Genomic DNA, 12,882 nt, shown 5'->3' with positions numbered 1-12,882 from the left:
AAGGGATCTGGGTCCTGGGCACGTGGCTTCTACACCTCTCTACGGTCTCCTTGGCTTGACAAAAAAAGTGGCATAACAACTGGCCACACTTGGAACACACAGTTGAGGAAAGTGGAAAAATAGCGCTGGAACTTAATGTTATTGCTATCCTAAAGTATTGATGTTGATGTACTATAAGTGATCTGGTCCCTGGGCACATGGCTTTACACCCCAGAGTATGTTAGAAGAGTATGAGGGATGAATGTTAGGCAATTATGACCCTACAAAGGTACCATCCCATATAAAACAATTACTGAATAAGAACAAAAATGGGGTGGGACTTTACATGCATCGTGCAGGGTCTAATAAATACACATACCAAAAAGGCTTAAAAAATAAACAAATCTTTCATTTACATATAAAAATGGTTAGATTTAGATTTAACTTTTTTAAATCTAACCATTTGTATATGGAAATTAAAGATTTGTTTATTGTATAAGCCTTTTTGGTATGTGTATGTATTAGACCCTGCACGATGCATGTAAAGTCCCACCCCCTTTTTGTTCTCAATCGGTAATTGATTTACACCCCAGAGGATCTCCACAATCTCCTTGGCTTGTAGTGTAATATAACAAAAATTTTAATTGAAGTGCCACACCGCTGCTAAAAGGTCCAGATACGACATCTGTTATGATAAAAGTCAGAGGGATTGTCTCCCTAATTTTAACTAGAGTAAAATCCTATACACGAATCTTACAGCAGTGGTGTGGCACTTCAACTTACAGTTTTGTTACATTACTTCTTGGAACTGAGATATAGTCACAGCTGACTCTGCTCCTGTTCCATATACTATTACCCCAGTATACATTTATAACACTTTGCTTACTGCATTAACCCCTTCAATTGCCTTCTTGCCGCTGACTTCGCATCTTTATTTTTCAAGCTGTAGATAAACGGATTGAGGACAGGAACTGCAGCTGTGTTAAACAAAGAGAACAGTTTGTTGGAGTCCAAGGTGTCAGTTGACTTTGGCCTTAGATACTGGCAGACGAGACTCACATACAGAATTATAACAACAGTGAGGTGTGACGAACAAGTGTAGAAGGCTTTGCATCTTCCAGTGCTTGAATGTATCCTAAGTATGGTAGCTATGATGAAGTTGTAGGAGATGAAGGTAAGGAGGAGGGGGGTGAAGCTTACTACCAAGAGCCCCTCAATGAATATTATTAGCTTCAATGGGGTGGTGTCACTGCAGGATAGTTTTATGATTGGCAAGATGTCACAGAAGTAATGATTAATCTCATTTGACTTGTAGCATGAGAATCGAGATATTGCCCACATGTGAGGTATAACTTCTACAAAACCCAAAACCCAACAAATGATGGCCAAGAGAACACAAACTCTGCTGCTCATGATGATGTGGTAAAGCAAGGGGTTGCAAATGGCAACGTAACGGTCATAACCCATGGCTGCGAGTATAAGGAGCTCGCTGCAAGTCAAAGTAGAAAAGATATACATTTGTGACATGCAGTTGGCAAAAGAAACAGTTTTATCTCCAGACATGTAAGACAAAAGGATTTTATGAAGGGTGATTGTCAGACAAAACACATCAAGGAAGGACAAGTTGCCCAAGAAGAAGTACATTAGGGTGTGAAGACTAGTATCCAGGCAGACCAGGAAGAGAATAGACATGTTACCAGTAGGGATGAGCCGAACACCCCCCGGTTCGGTTCGCACCAGAACTTTCGAACGGACCCCGCGTTCGTAACGAACGTTAGAACCCCATTGAAGTCTATGGGACTCGAACGTTCGAAATGGAAAGTGCTAATTTTAACGGCTGATATGCAAGATACTGTCCTAAAAAGGGTTTGGGGACCTGACTCCTGCCTCAGGGGACATGGGTCAATGCAAAAAAAAGTTTTAAAAGCGTCCGTTTTGGCGGGAGCACTGATTTTAATGACGATTAAAGTGAAAAAAAAATGAAATATTCCTTTAAATATGGTGCCTGGGGGGTGTCTGTAGTATGCCTGTGAAGTGCCACGTGTTTCCCGTGTTTAGAACAGTCCCTGCACAAAATGACATTAAACGGAAATAACACCATTTAAAACTGCTTGCGGTTTCAATGTTATATCTGGTTCCTGCAATATGGTTGAAAATCATTCAGAAAAATGGCATGGGTAGCCCTCCCTGCCCATTACCAGCCCCTTTGGGTTTCGTACGCATATTAAGGGGAACCCCGTACCCATATTAAAAAAAGGAAATGCGTATGGCCCCCAGGCCCTATATACTCAGAACAGCAGTATACAGGCGGTGCAAACAAGACAGGGACTGTGTAGGTTTGTTGTGTTAAGTTGAATCTGTTTGTAATTTTCAACTGGTACATTTTTAAAGTGTAGCTCCAGTCCAAAAAACTATTTTTAAGCTTTTTGGAAAACATAGGGAAGGGTTATCACCCCTGTATAATTTGTTTTCTCGTCCATCTTTTTTCATCTCACTTGCTGTTGTCTCCTTCCATTTGCAATTAGGAGATGTTTGTAAATTGGATGTTTGAAAGTAGGGGCCTGCCCTATATGCTCTGCAGAAATGGCGGAACAAGGTGTTGGTTTTGCCACAACATTGTAAGCCCTCAAAGTGACTCTTGGTGGGCGCTGAAGCGCCCTGCTGTGAACGATTATATCAAGAATTGTAATTACATGCCATTGTTGAACAGTGGTAGAAAAATTGACCTTTGGTGGTTGTGGTGCTGGTGCCACAACACTATAAGTCCTCACCGTTACTCTGGGTGGGCACAGGAATGGGCCCTCCTGTGAAATATTATATCAAGAATTGTAATTACATGTCCCTGTTAAACAGGGGCAGAAAAATTGGGCCTTAGGCACTGGTGCCATCACACTGCAACCTCTGCCATATACTCCAGTTTTATTGCAGGAATTAGCCCTGCTGCAAAGCATTGCATCAAAAATTGTACTTAAACGCCCCTGTTAAACAGGGGCAGAAAAATCGGGCTGCTGGCATCACCCAGAACCAAAAATGTTCTTCCAACATATCAGCGGAGGAGGAAGAGGATAGACAATCAACATAACAGGACAGTCACTCAGCATCAGCATAGGCAGTCTTGAAGGGATGTGGTATTGAAAAAAAAATTATTCGGTTACATCAGCTTCAGGTGCTTGGTAGCTGTGGGTGATCCAAGACTGATTCATCTTGATTAAGGTCAGTCGATCAACTGATTCGGTGGACAGGCGCACCCTGTGATCGGTAACGAAGCCACCAGCAGCACTGAAGGTGCGTTCCGAAAGAACGCTGGATGCAGGACAGGCCAGTAGCTCAATTGCATGCTGTGCAAGCTCTGGCCAGTGATCCATCCTCAAGACCCAGTAAGCCAGAGGATTTTCAGTGGGAAAGGTGTCCAAGTCTGACTTTGCCCCTAGGTATTCCTGCACCATGTAAATTAGACGCTGGCGATGGGTGCTGGAACCAATCATACCTTGGGGCTGCGGACTAAAAAATTGTCTGAAAGCATCAGTCAGACAGCCACCTTCTCCACCGCTCCTTCTGACTGATGCCTCAGCAACACGTTGTCCAGGACCAGGAGTTTGTGACCTCCCAGTCTCTGGGAACGCGTTGCACAGAGCTTTCTGCAAGGCCTCCCGGAGATGTCTCATCCTCTGCTCCCTCTGCGATGGCAAGATAAGGTCGGCAACCTTACCCTTGTACCGTGGATCAAGGAGAGTGGCCAGCCAGTAATGGTCCCTCTCCTTGATCCGAAGAATACGAGGATCCTTCCGCAGGCTTTGCAGGATCAGGGAGGCCATGCAGCGTAGGTTAGCTGAGGCATTCGGTCCGGAGTCCTCTGGGTCACTAAGGACAACATGATCCGCAGCTACCTCCTCCTAGCCACGTACAAGTCCACGTGTTTCTTGGGACTGTAAATCATCCCTATAAGACTGCTGCTGCTGATGCTGATGCTGAGTGCCAGCCTCCACCTCCATGCTGACACAATCATCCTCCTCCTCCTCTTCCTCCTCCTCACCCTCTTCCTGTGTGATGGGTGGCACAGCAGGAACACTGTCTGGATAAAGGGGGCCTTGAGAGGCAAGGAAGTCCTCCTCTTCCTGCCTCTGTTCTGCCTCAAGTACCCTGTCCATTATTCCACGCAGCGTATGCTCCAAGAGGTGGACAAGAGGTACAGTGTCACTGATGCATGCACTGTCACTGCTCACCATCCTTGTGGCCTCCTCAAACGGTGACAGGACAGTGCATGCATCCCTGATCATGCCCCACTGGCGTGGTGAGAAAAAACCAAGCTCCCCTGACCCTGTCCTGGTGCCGTAGTCACACAGGTACTCATTGATGGCCCTCTGCTGCGTGTGCAGCCGCTGCAGCATGGCCAATGTTGAGTTCCATCTAGTGGGCATGTCACATATCAGGCGGTTCTTGGGCAGGTTCAACTCCTTTTGGAGCTCAGCCAGCCGAGCACAGGCATTAAATGATCGGCGGAAATGCACACAGACTCTCCTGGCCTGTTTCAGGACATCCTGTAAGCCGGGGTACCTGCCCAAGAACCGCTGCACCACCAGGTTAAGGACGTGAGCTACACAGGGCACATGGGTCAGTTGTCCCTGTCGGAGGGCGGAGAGGAGGTTGGTGCCATTGTCGCAAACCACCATTCCTGGCTTAAGCTGGCGTGGCGTCAACCACCTCTCGGCCTGCCCCTGCAGAGCTGACAAAACATCCGCCCCAGTGTGGCTCCTGTCCCCCAAACAAACCAGCGCAAGCACGGCATGGCATCGTTTTGCCTGCATACTTGCGTAGCCCCTGCAACGCCTACGGAGCACCGCTGGTTCTGAGGACAGAGCACTGGAAGAGGCCATGGAGGAAGAAGAAGAGGAGGGGTGGAGGAGAGAGGTGTGTCACAACCAATAGTAGCATTTTGGAGGCGTGGTGGCGGAACAACCTCCAACACTACTGCACCTTGTCCTGTATCCTTCCCAGCAGCCAGAAGAGTGACCCAATGGGCCGTGAAAGACAGGTAACGTCCCTGTCCATGCCTGCTGGACCATGAGTCAGCGGTAATATGCACCTTACCGCTGACCACCCTGTCCAGCGAGGCAAGGACATTGCCTTCCACATGCCTGTAGAGAGCTGGAATCGCCTTCCGTGAGAAAAAGTGGCATTTGGGGACCTGCCACTGAGGAACCGCACATTGTACAAACTCACGGAAGGGGGCCGAGTCTACCAACTGAAAAGGCAGCAGTTGAAGTGCTAGCAATTTAGCCAAGCTAGCATTCAACCGCTGGGCATGTGGATGGCTGGGAGTAAATTTCTTCCGCCGGTCCAGCAGCTGGGGCAGGGACATTTGCCTGCTATAATCGGACGTGGATGTACCACTAGCAGAGTTCCCGGAAGCACTTGGCTGTGACACACCTAATTCTACACCTTCATTCCTCTCAGAGCAGGTTTCTGAGAGGACTGAAGGTCTAGTGGGGTTGGAGATGCCAGCTGATGAGGAGCAAGGAGAGGTCCGCTTTGTTCTTTGGTGTGGGTCTTTGAGGTATGCTTGCCAACGAGCTGCATGGCAGGTCAACATATGTCTGGTCAAGCATGTGGTGCCCAAGCGGCTGATGTTTTGGCCACCTGAGATACGCTTGAGACATATGTTGCAAATAGCAGCGGTGCGATCTGATGCACTCGTCTCAAAAAAGGCCCACACCAAAGAACTTTAGAATAACGCGCAGAGGAAGCGCTCTGCGCAGGCGGAGCTCTGCGGTGTGATTCAGTCGGTGTGCTGCCCCTAAGCTGGCCCCCGGAGGGCATCCTGCCTCGTTGGACATGTGCCTCCTCCTCCTCCTCCTCCTCCTCCTCCCTTCTTCCAGGCACCCACGTGGAGTCAGTACCCTCATCATCCCCTCCCTCTTCATCGCTGTAGCAAACCTGGCAGTATGCTGCAGCTTGTGGAACATGACTGCCAGATTGCTGTGCTTCTTGAGCATCCTCTCTCTCTGCGCTCACGCTACTGCCTTCCTCTAGCTGAGTGTCATCATCAGAGCCCACCAAACACTGGGCATCCTCCTGGAGCATGTACCCAACACTGTGCTCAAAGAGTTCAGGAGACTCCTCAGGAGGACGTGGTGGGTCTAGGGAAGGAGTCACTGATGATGACATTGAGAGGAGGGACGACGATGTGTTGGCAGCTGCTTTTCTACTACCCTGAGACTGGGTGAGAGAGGATGAGGAGGATGAAGAGGGCTTGGTCATCCACTCTACCAAGTCATTGGCATGTTGCGGTTCAACATGTCCAGCTGCAGAAAAGAAGGACAAGCATGTCCCATGGCCACGTGCTGATGACAATGCACCGCGTCCACGACCAGCACTGTTGTCTCTAGACACAGAGCCTGCTTGCCCTCTTTTATCGGCTCGCGCCTGTCTGCCTCTCCTTGCTGGCCTTCCAGACATGGTAATGGCCTGAAGGGAGTTGGGTAAAACAGTAGTTGGGTAGTTTATATTGTGCTGGAGGCACACAACACCCACTAACTCCTGCAGATGCCTTTTTTATAGAACAGCAGAGTTAAAGGGGTATATACAGATGTATACTGTGCTGTGCTGGAAGCTCACACAACTTCCAATAACTCCTGCAGATAACAATCGGGCCCAAATAGAGAACAGCTATGTAGGTGGATTATAGCGGTATGTACTGGGTACAGAGCATGCACACAGCACGCACTATCTCCTGAGTGACACTACTGACTGCAAGCTCTATTGTTAAAGATGGACCACTAGCTATATAGGTGAGGTGAATATCACGGTGTATACTGCGGTCAGGGCACGCAGACAATAACCAGAAAACAGCAGAGTTAAAGGGGTATATACAGATGTATACTGTGCTGTGCTGGAAGCACACACAACTTCCAATAACTCCTGCAGATGACAATCGGGCCCAAATAGAGAACAGCTATGTAGGTGGATTATAGCGGTATGTACTGGGTACAGAGCACGCACACAGCACGCACTATCTCCTGAGTGACACTACTGACTGCAAGCTCTATTGTTAAAGATGGACCACTAGCTATATAGGTGAGGTGAATATCACGGTGTATACTGCGGTCAGGGCACGCAGACAATAACCAGAAAACAGCAGAGTTAAAGGGGTATATACAGATGTATACTGTGCTGTGCTGGAAGCACACACAACTTCCAATAACTCCTGCAGATGACAATCGGGCTCAAATAGAGAACAGCTATGTAGGTGTATATAGTGGTATGTACTGGGTACAGAGCACGCAGACAGCACGCACTAACACTACTGACTGCAAGCTCTATTATTAAAGCTAGATCACTAGCTATATAGGTGAGGTGAATATAGTGGTGTATACTGCGGTCAGGGCACAGACAGTAACCACTACACAAGAGCAAGATAGTAAATCAGCCAAAAACGATTGGTGTGTAACTGTGTTGAAGGTACACAGAACACCCACTGATTCAGATGCTAACAAACACTACACGAGGCCGCCTGAAAGGCGGCTTTATATAGTGTGGGGCGTGCACTACACAGCCTGAGCTATGATTGGCCACAGGCATCCTGCCTGTGGCCAACCATGGCTCTCCTCGCTGCTGGCGCTGTGATTGGCCAAGCATGCGGGGGCACAGTGCATGCTTGGCCAATCGTGAAACAGCAATGCATTGCGCCATCGCAGTGCATTGTGGGCCACACGAATTTTGCCGCGAACGGCCCAAATGTTCGGAATTCGGCGAACGCACGAACGACCGATGTTCGAGTCGAACATGCGTTCGACTCGAACATGAAGCTCATCCCTAGTTACCAGTAACTGTAATCAGATAGATGAACAGAGCAAAAAGGAAAACCAAGGCCTGGAGCCCCGGAGCATCAGTAATGCCTTTGATAATGAAATATTCAATCGGGGTGTGGTTCCACACATCCACATCTTGAGAGGCACCTGACATCTGGAAGAAGAAAACCAACAGACTTTGTGAGTAAAGGCGTATTTATAGCAAACATTTTTTTTTGTCTTGTATAGAACACCGAAGAGTAAGGGCCGGTTCACACTGCGAGGCGAGGCGAGGCGACACGGCTCGCCTCGCCTCGCTCCCGCAAGTCGTCCCCATTGAGTACAATGGAACCGTTCTGAGAGGAGCGACTCGAGTCGCTCCGACTCAGAAAAAAGGTTCCTGTACTACTTCGGGGCGACTTCGGGGGCGACTTGCATTGACTTCTATGCAGAAGTCCTCTGCAAGTCGCCGCTGACCCCCCCTGCAAGTCGCGGCGAGGAAGTCGGAGACGCCTCGCCGCGGCTCGCAGTGTGAACCGGCCCTTAGACTCCCTATCAATGTGGAGAGGCTCCTGAAACAAGCTTCTTGTGTAAAACTCTTTTTCTTTTCTTTATGAACCATGGGGACATTAAATTGTAAGCTACGTGAGGGCAGGGATTGATATGAAAGTACAGAATGTACTGTAAATCCAGTCCAAGATATCATTAGCACACCATGTTCAGATAATCAGACATTACACTTTAATATCACCAACAGAAAGCAGTGATGCTTCCTGGCCACTAAGGGCCTCTTCCCCCCACTACTTCCTGAGGAATAGGCCCTTAATGGCCTTGAAATGTTGCTGTTTTCTGTTGGTGACATACAAATGTCTTGTTTGTTTATCTGAACATGGTGTGTTGGTAATACCTTGGGCTGGACTTGTGCTTTGATGGTGCCAGCCTCCATTTCACCACAGCACCCTCATGCTTCCAGGTCTCATATCTATATGTGCCATATATAAAGTTGTTGACACTGTAAACATACCTGTAAGAATAGGTGAAATTGGTAAAAAAATAAGCAGATTTTAACTGTAAATAGTATTTTTGCGCGATTCCTTTAATCAATCAGAAAAATCCTAATGAAGGGGGCATTTTAGAAGCCCTGAGACATGTTGGGATGTAGTATAAGAACAGTTGGACATTTAAAAAAAAATAGTTTCTTGCTCCATGCTTCTTTTTTGTGGATTATGTTCAGCACCTTATGTATTTGGAGCTGCCTCGTTCAGGTAGATTAAAAAGCATCAACATATACTGACTGCACAAAAATGGAATCTAACTTGTTAGTATTCGGCATCCATAAAGGTTTTTTAGCGCTCCCCTTTAGCTAGAATCTTGGGTAAATTCAGTTGTTGGCTTCACTGTAGCCAGTGGATCAGTGATCCATTACTTTTGTCTAATCATGACTTCCTAAGCTATGTGTATGCTTTTTACCACCTGCTTCTGGTAGAAGCTTCCAAAATATAGGGCAGGTAGATTCAAATATTCAGTATGAATATTTATTATGCTCCAGGCAATCCATGGAAGGAGATGTCCAGAAGGAGGCTCTCCTCAGAAAGAGACATGAATTGCAGTCCGGGCCCCAACAGGGCTTGGATTGAGGGCCTGGAGAGGATTGCTTAAAGGATTTTTGCTGGAGGGCACAGCTTTGAAGTCCAGGTCTGGAGAATCATTGATTATCCTTCTCACTGAGGATCTACCTGTGGAAGCTGGGTGACAGATAGCTCCTGGGACATTGTGAGTAAAGCGTGCCATACATTATACACTTTTCTTGTACAATTTTCCTGTGGATTTACCAAAAAACATATAAATTTGTATCAAGTAAGGCAGGCCATTGCACTACATAGTTACAGGCAAATCTAAAGGATATTGTACAAGAAAATTGTATACTGTATGGCCAGCTTAAGACCTGATGTTGGGACTTTAGTGTGTGCCTGCGGCTTTAAGAATTCCTGCTGAGAAATGTATCCTTCTATGGATTGCTGCTATTGAGTATCCTGAAACCCTTAAATGCCTCCCCTGTTTCAAGTTATTAGCAATACATTCTAAAAATACACTCCTTAGACTGAAAAGAGAAAACCAACAAGAGGGCTTATGCCGCGTACACATGACCAGACTTATGTCCGACAGACTTCTGAAGGAGTTCTGCCGGAGTTCTGACAGAGTTCTGACGGACTTTTCGAATGAGTGGACTTGGCCACACACAATCACACCAAACTCAGACGGATTCGAACGTGATGACATACGACTGGACTCGAATAAGGAAGTTCATAGCCAGTAGCCAATAGCTGCCCTAGCGTCGGTTTTAGTCTGTCGGAATAGCATACACACAAGCGAATTTTTCGGTAGGAACTGGGTCCGGCAGAGTTCCGTCGGAAAAATTTGAAGCATGTTCCATTTTCTAAAGTCTGTCAGACTTTTGCGAATCAAAAGTCCGTTGCAGCCCACACATGATCGAATAGTCTGACGGAATCATTCCGTCAGACTTTGGATGTTGAAAAGTCCGCTCGTGTGTACGGGGCTTTAGACTTTATAGGCACAAAGAACATCATAATATATTAATTAATTTATTATATATAGAAAATTTGTTAAAAACACTAACAAATAGCCATGTCTCAGGATTGTAGAATATAATAGCAGAATGCAAGGTTAAAACATAGAAGGACCATATATTATTAATAACAAGAAACAGCAATGATAACACTAATCTTCATAATACAATGATTCAGCAAGTTATTAACTTGAGGTCTACACTTGCAACTGAGTCAAACAAATGGTGGAGCTCTACATGTCACACGACTTGCGCTTCTCCAGGAGCTTCATGGAGACAAGTTTGCGAAGTAGTATATATAAAAAGTATATCGCTATGAGAGTTTAGCATCTGCCAGCCATATAATGCCTTGCTACCGCCTTGAATTGGTATCGGAATGGTATCAGAAAAGAGGATCCCATCCTCACTAATACCCCATCAGAAAAATCCCCGTATAGTTATATAGAGAGGAAATGGTACTGCCCCACCAGGTGCTGATGTTCATATGAAGTCGGAAGGGTCAGTCATCCAGTTAGTGTAAGGAGACTTGTTTCATAGTTTCATAGTTAGTAAGGTTGAATAAAGACACCAGTCCATCCAGTTCAACCTGAGTGAGTGTCCACAATTGTCCCTATCCCTGTACATTGCACACTCACATCAGTCCCTACCCTCAAGGAGCCCACAATCCTAGGTCCCCATTCATATACTAGGGCCAATTTTGGACAGAAGCCAATTAACCTACCTGCATGTCTTTGGATTGTAGGAGGAGACCGGAGTACCCGGAGGAAACCCGCGCAGGCACAGGCAGAACATGCAAACTCCAGGCAGGTAGTGTTATGGTTGGGGTTTGAACCAGCAACCCTTCTTACTGCTAGGTGAGAGTGCTAACCACTACACCACTGTGCTGCCCCGTGGATTCCATCTTGGCGGCTGCTAAGTTTGGCGTGGCAGAGTTTTCTATATATTCATTTTCTATATATAATAAATACATTTTTAATATATTATGAAGTTCTTTGTGCCTATAAAGTCCAAGCCCTCTTGTTGGTTTTCTCTTTTCATATAATTTCGGGACATGGCACCTAGTATTGTAACAGTATCCTCAGTACCATGCTGTGGTGATACGCTTTCTTGTTCTAACTCCTTAGACTGAGCCTGTGTGCATGCAACTGTGCTTGTAACTGGCATGTCACATGTGAAGTCCGAGTATAGAGCGTCTAACTGCAGAACACCCCACTTCCACCTGAATGGAGGGAAAGAGCCAAAGTCCAGCTCTTGAGATGGTGGGAGATATTCTCCAAAAATGACTTTGATATGCAAAGAGTGCCCAATACAGAATTTGCCTTCAGAAAGACAAGCCCTTCAGAGAAAGAGTTGAACTGATGCCACTGGGTGATCTGGAAGACCTTCGTGAACAACTGGCAGAGTTGAAGCGAATGGACACCATTTGCGATTCACAAAGTCTTTATGCCTCGCCTATAGTGGTAGTGATGAAAAAGAACGGTTCCCTAAGAATGTGTATTGACTACCAAACACTCAACCAGAGGACTATTCACAATCAGTACACTACCCTATGGATAGAAGAGGCTAATCAATGTCTGTCTAAGGTAAGGTCGTTTAGTGTGCTGGATTTGAAGAATGAGTTTGATTACGTTCCAATACACCCAGAAAACAATGAGAAGACAGCATTTATCTGCCCACTGAGATTCTATGAATTTGACAGAATGCCTCAAGGTCTATTAGGAGCCCCAGCTACTTTCTAAAGTCTGATGAAATGTACAGCGGGAGACATTAATTTGATTGAAGTGTTGGTGTATGTAGATGACATCAACATTTTCATAAAACCCTTGAGGAACACGAGGAGGGTCTAGAGAAAGTGCTGCAAAGACTTTGTGATTGAGGTGCAGCTGTCTCTAAAGAAGTTCCAGTTCTACCAGCCTTCTGTCACTTATCTCGGACATGTGGTGTATGCCACTGACCACATGTATTTGGAAGCTGTTCTGCTTCAGCCTAAAGTATTGCCCAGGGGAAGGCAACAGAGGTGTCAATGCCTTGTCAAAAAGGCCATACAACCCTGAGACTCCTCCGGAAGAGTGGACACAACTAACGTCAGAAAGGATACAAGCCTTATGCCAAGGAGTAGATCATTGGGCCAGAGGAACAGCAGGGGCTGAAGCCATTGTAATCTCAGTTGCAGAGATCCCAAAATACTACTGTGGCCGTTCACCCACAAAGGGACTCCCAACCAGAATGGTTCAACCCCATTCTTTTATATATGCTTGCTTACCAATGAAAAAAAAACAACATTAGAGTAGACATATATCAGCTGTGGTATTGGCTTACAACAGCACTGAGTTTGATGTCACGGGTACTCTCTGTACACGATTTACTCATGTTCATGTTCTGGAAAAAAGCCTGGCTGCCCGTTGACCTAGCATTTGGCTAGTGTTTGGAATGAACCTCTACAACATCCCACAAGGGGTATTAGATCATTTTAGGAAGAATCTGATGTTAGCATTGAAGAAGGCCCAGGGTTCAGCAAAATAAGATAAA

General features: G+C 46.3%; 1 protein-coding gene across 1 annotated transcript; it reads right to left on the bottom strand.

Annotated features, from left to right (window-relative positions):
- Positions 1–840: 840 nt before the first annotated feature.
- Positions 841–8,712, bottom strand: LOC143987803 (olfactory receptor 8D1-like). Its single transcript, XM_077486835.1, has 3 exons — positions 8,674–8,712; positions 7,794–7,941; positions 841–1,670 (listed from the first exon to the last, which is right to left on the bottom strand). The coding sequence occupies exons 1-3, from the start codon at positions 8,710–8,712 to the stop codon at positions 862–864; spliced, it is 996 nt and encodes a 331-aa protein (XP_077342961.1). The 3' UTR covers positions 841–861.
- Positions 8,713–12,882: the final 4,170 nt, after the last annotated feature.

This window comes from Lithobates pipiens, unplaced genomic scaffold (assembly GCF_037356315.1).
Source record: "Lithobates pipiens isolate NorthernLeopardFrog02 unplaced genomic scaffold, aLitPip1_a1.2 Scaffold_1, whole genome shotgun sequence".
NCBI classification, from domain to species: Eukaryota; Metazoa; Chordata; class Amphibia; order Anura; family Ranidae; genus Lithobates; species Lithobates pipiens.
Note: the sequence above shows the minus strand (reverse complement) of the source record. Positions and strands in the feature narration are given on the sequence as shown.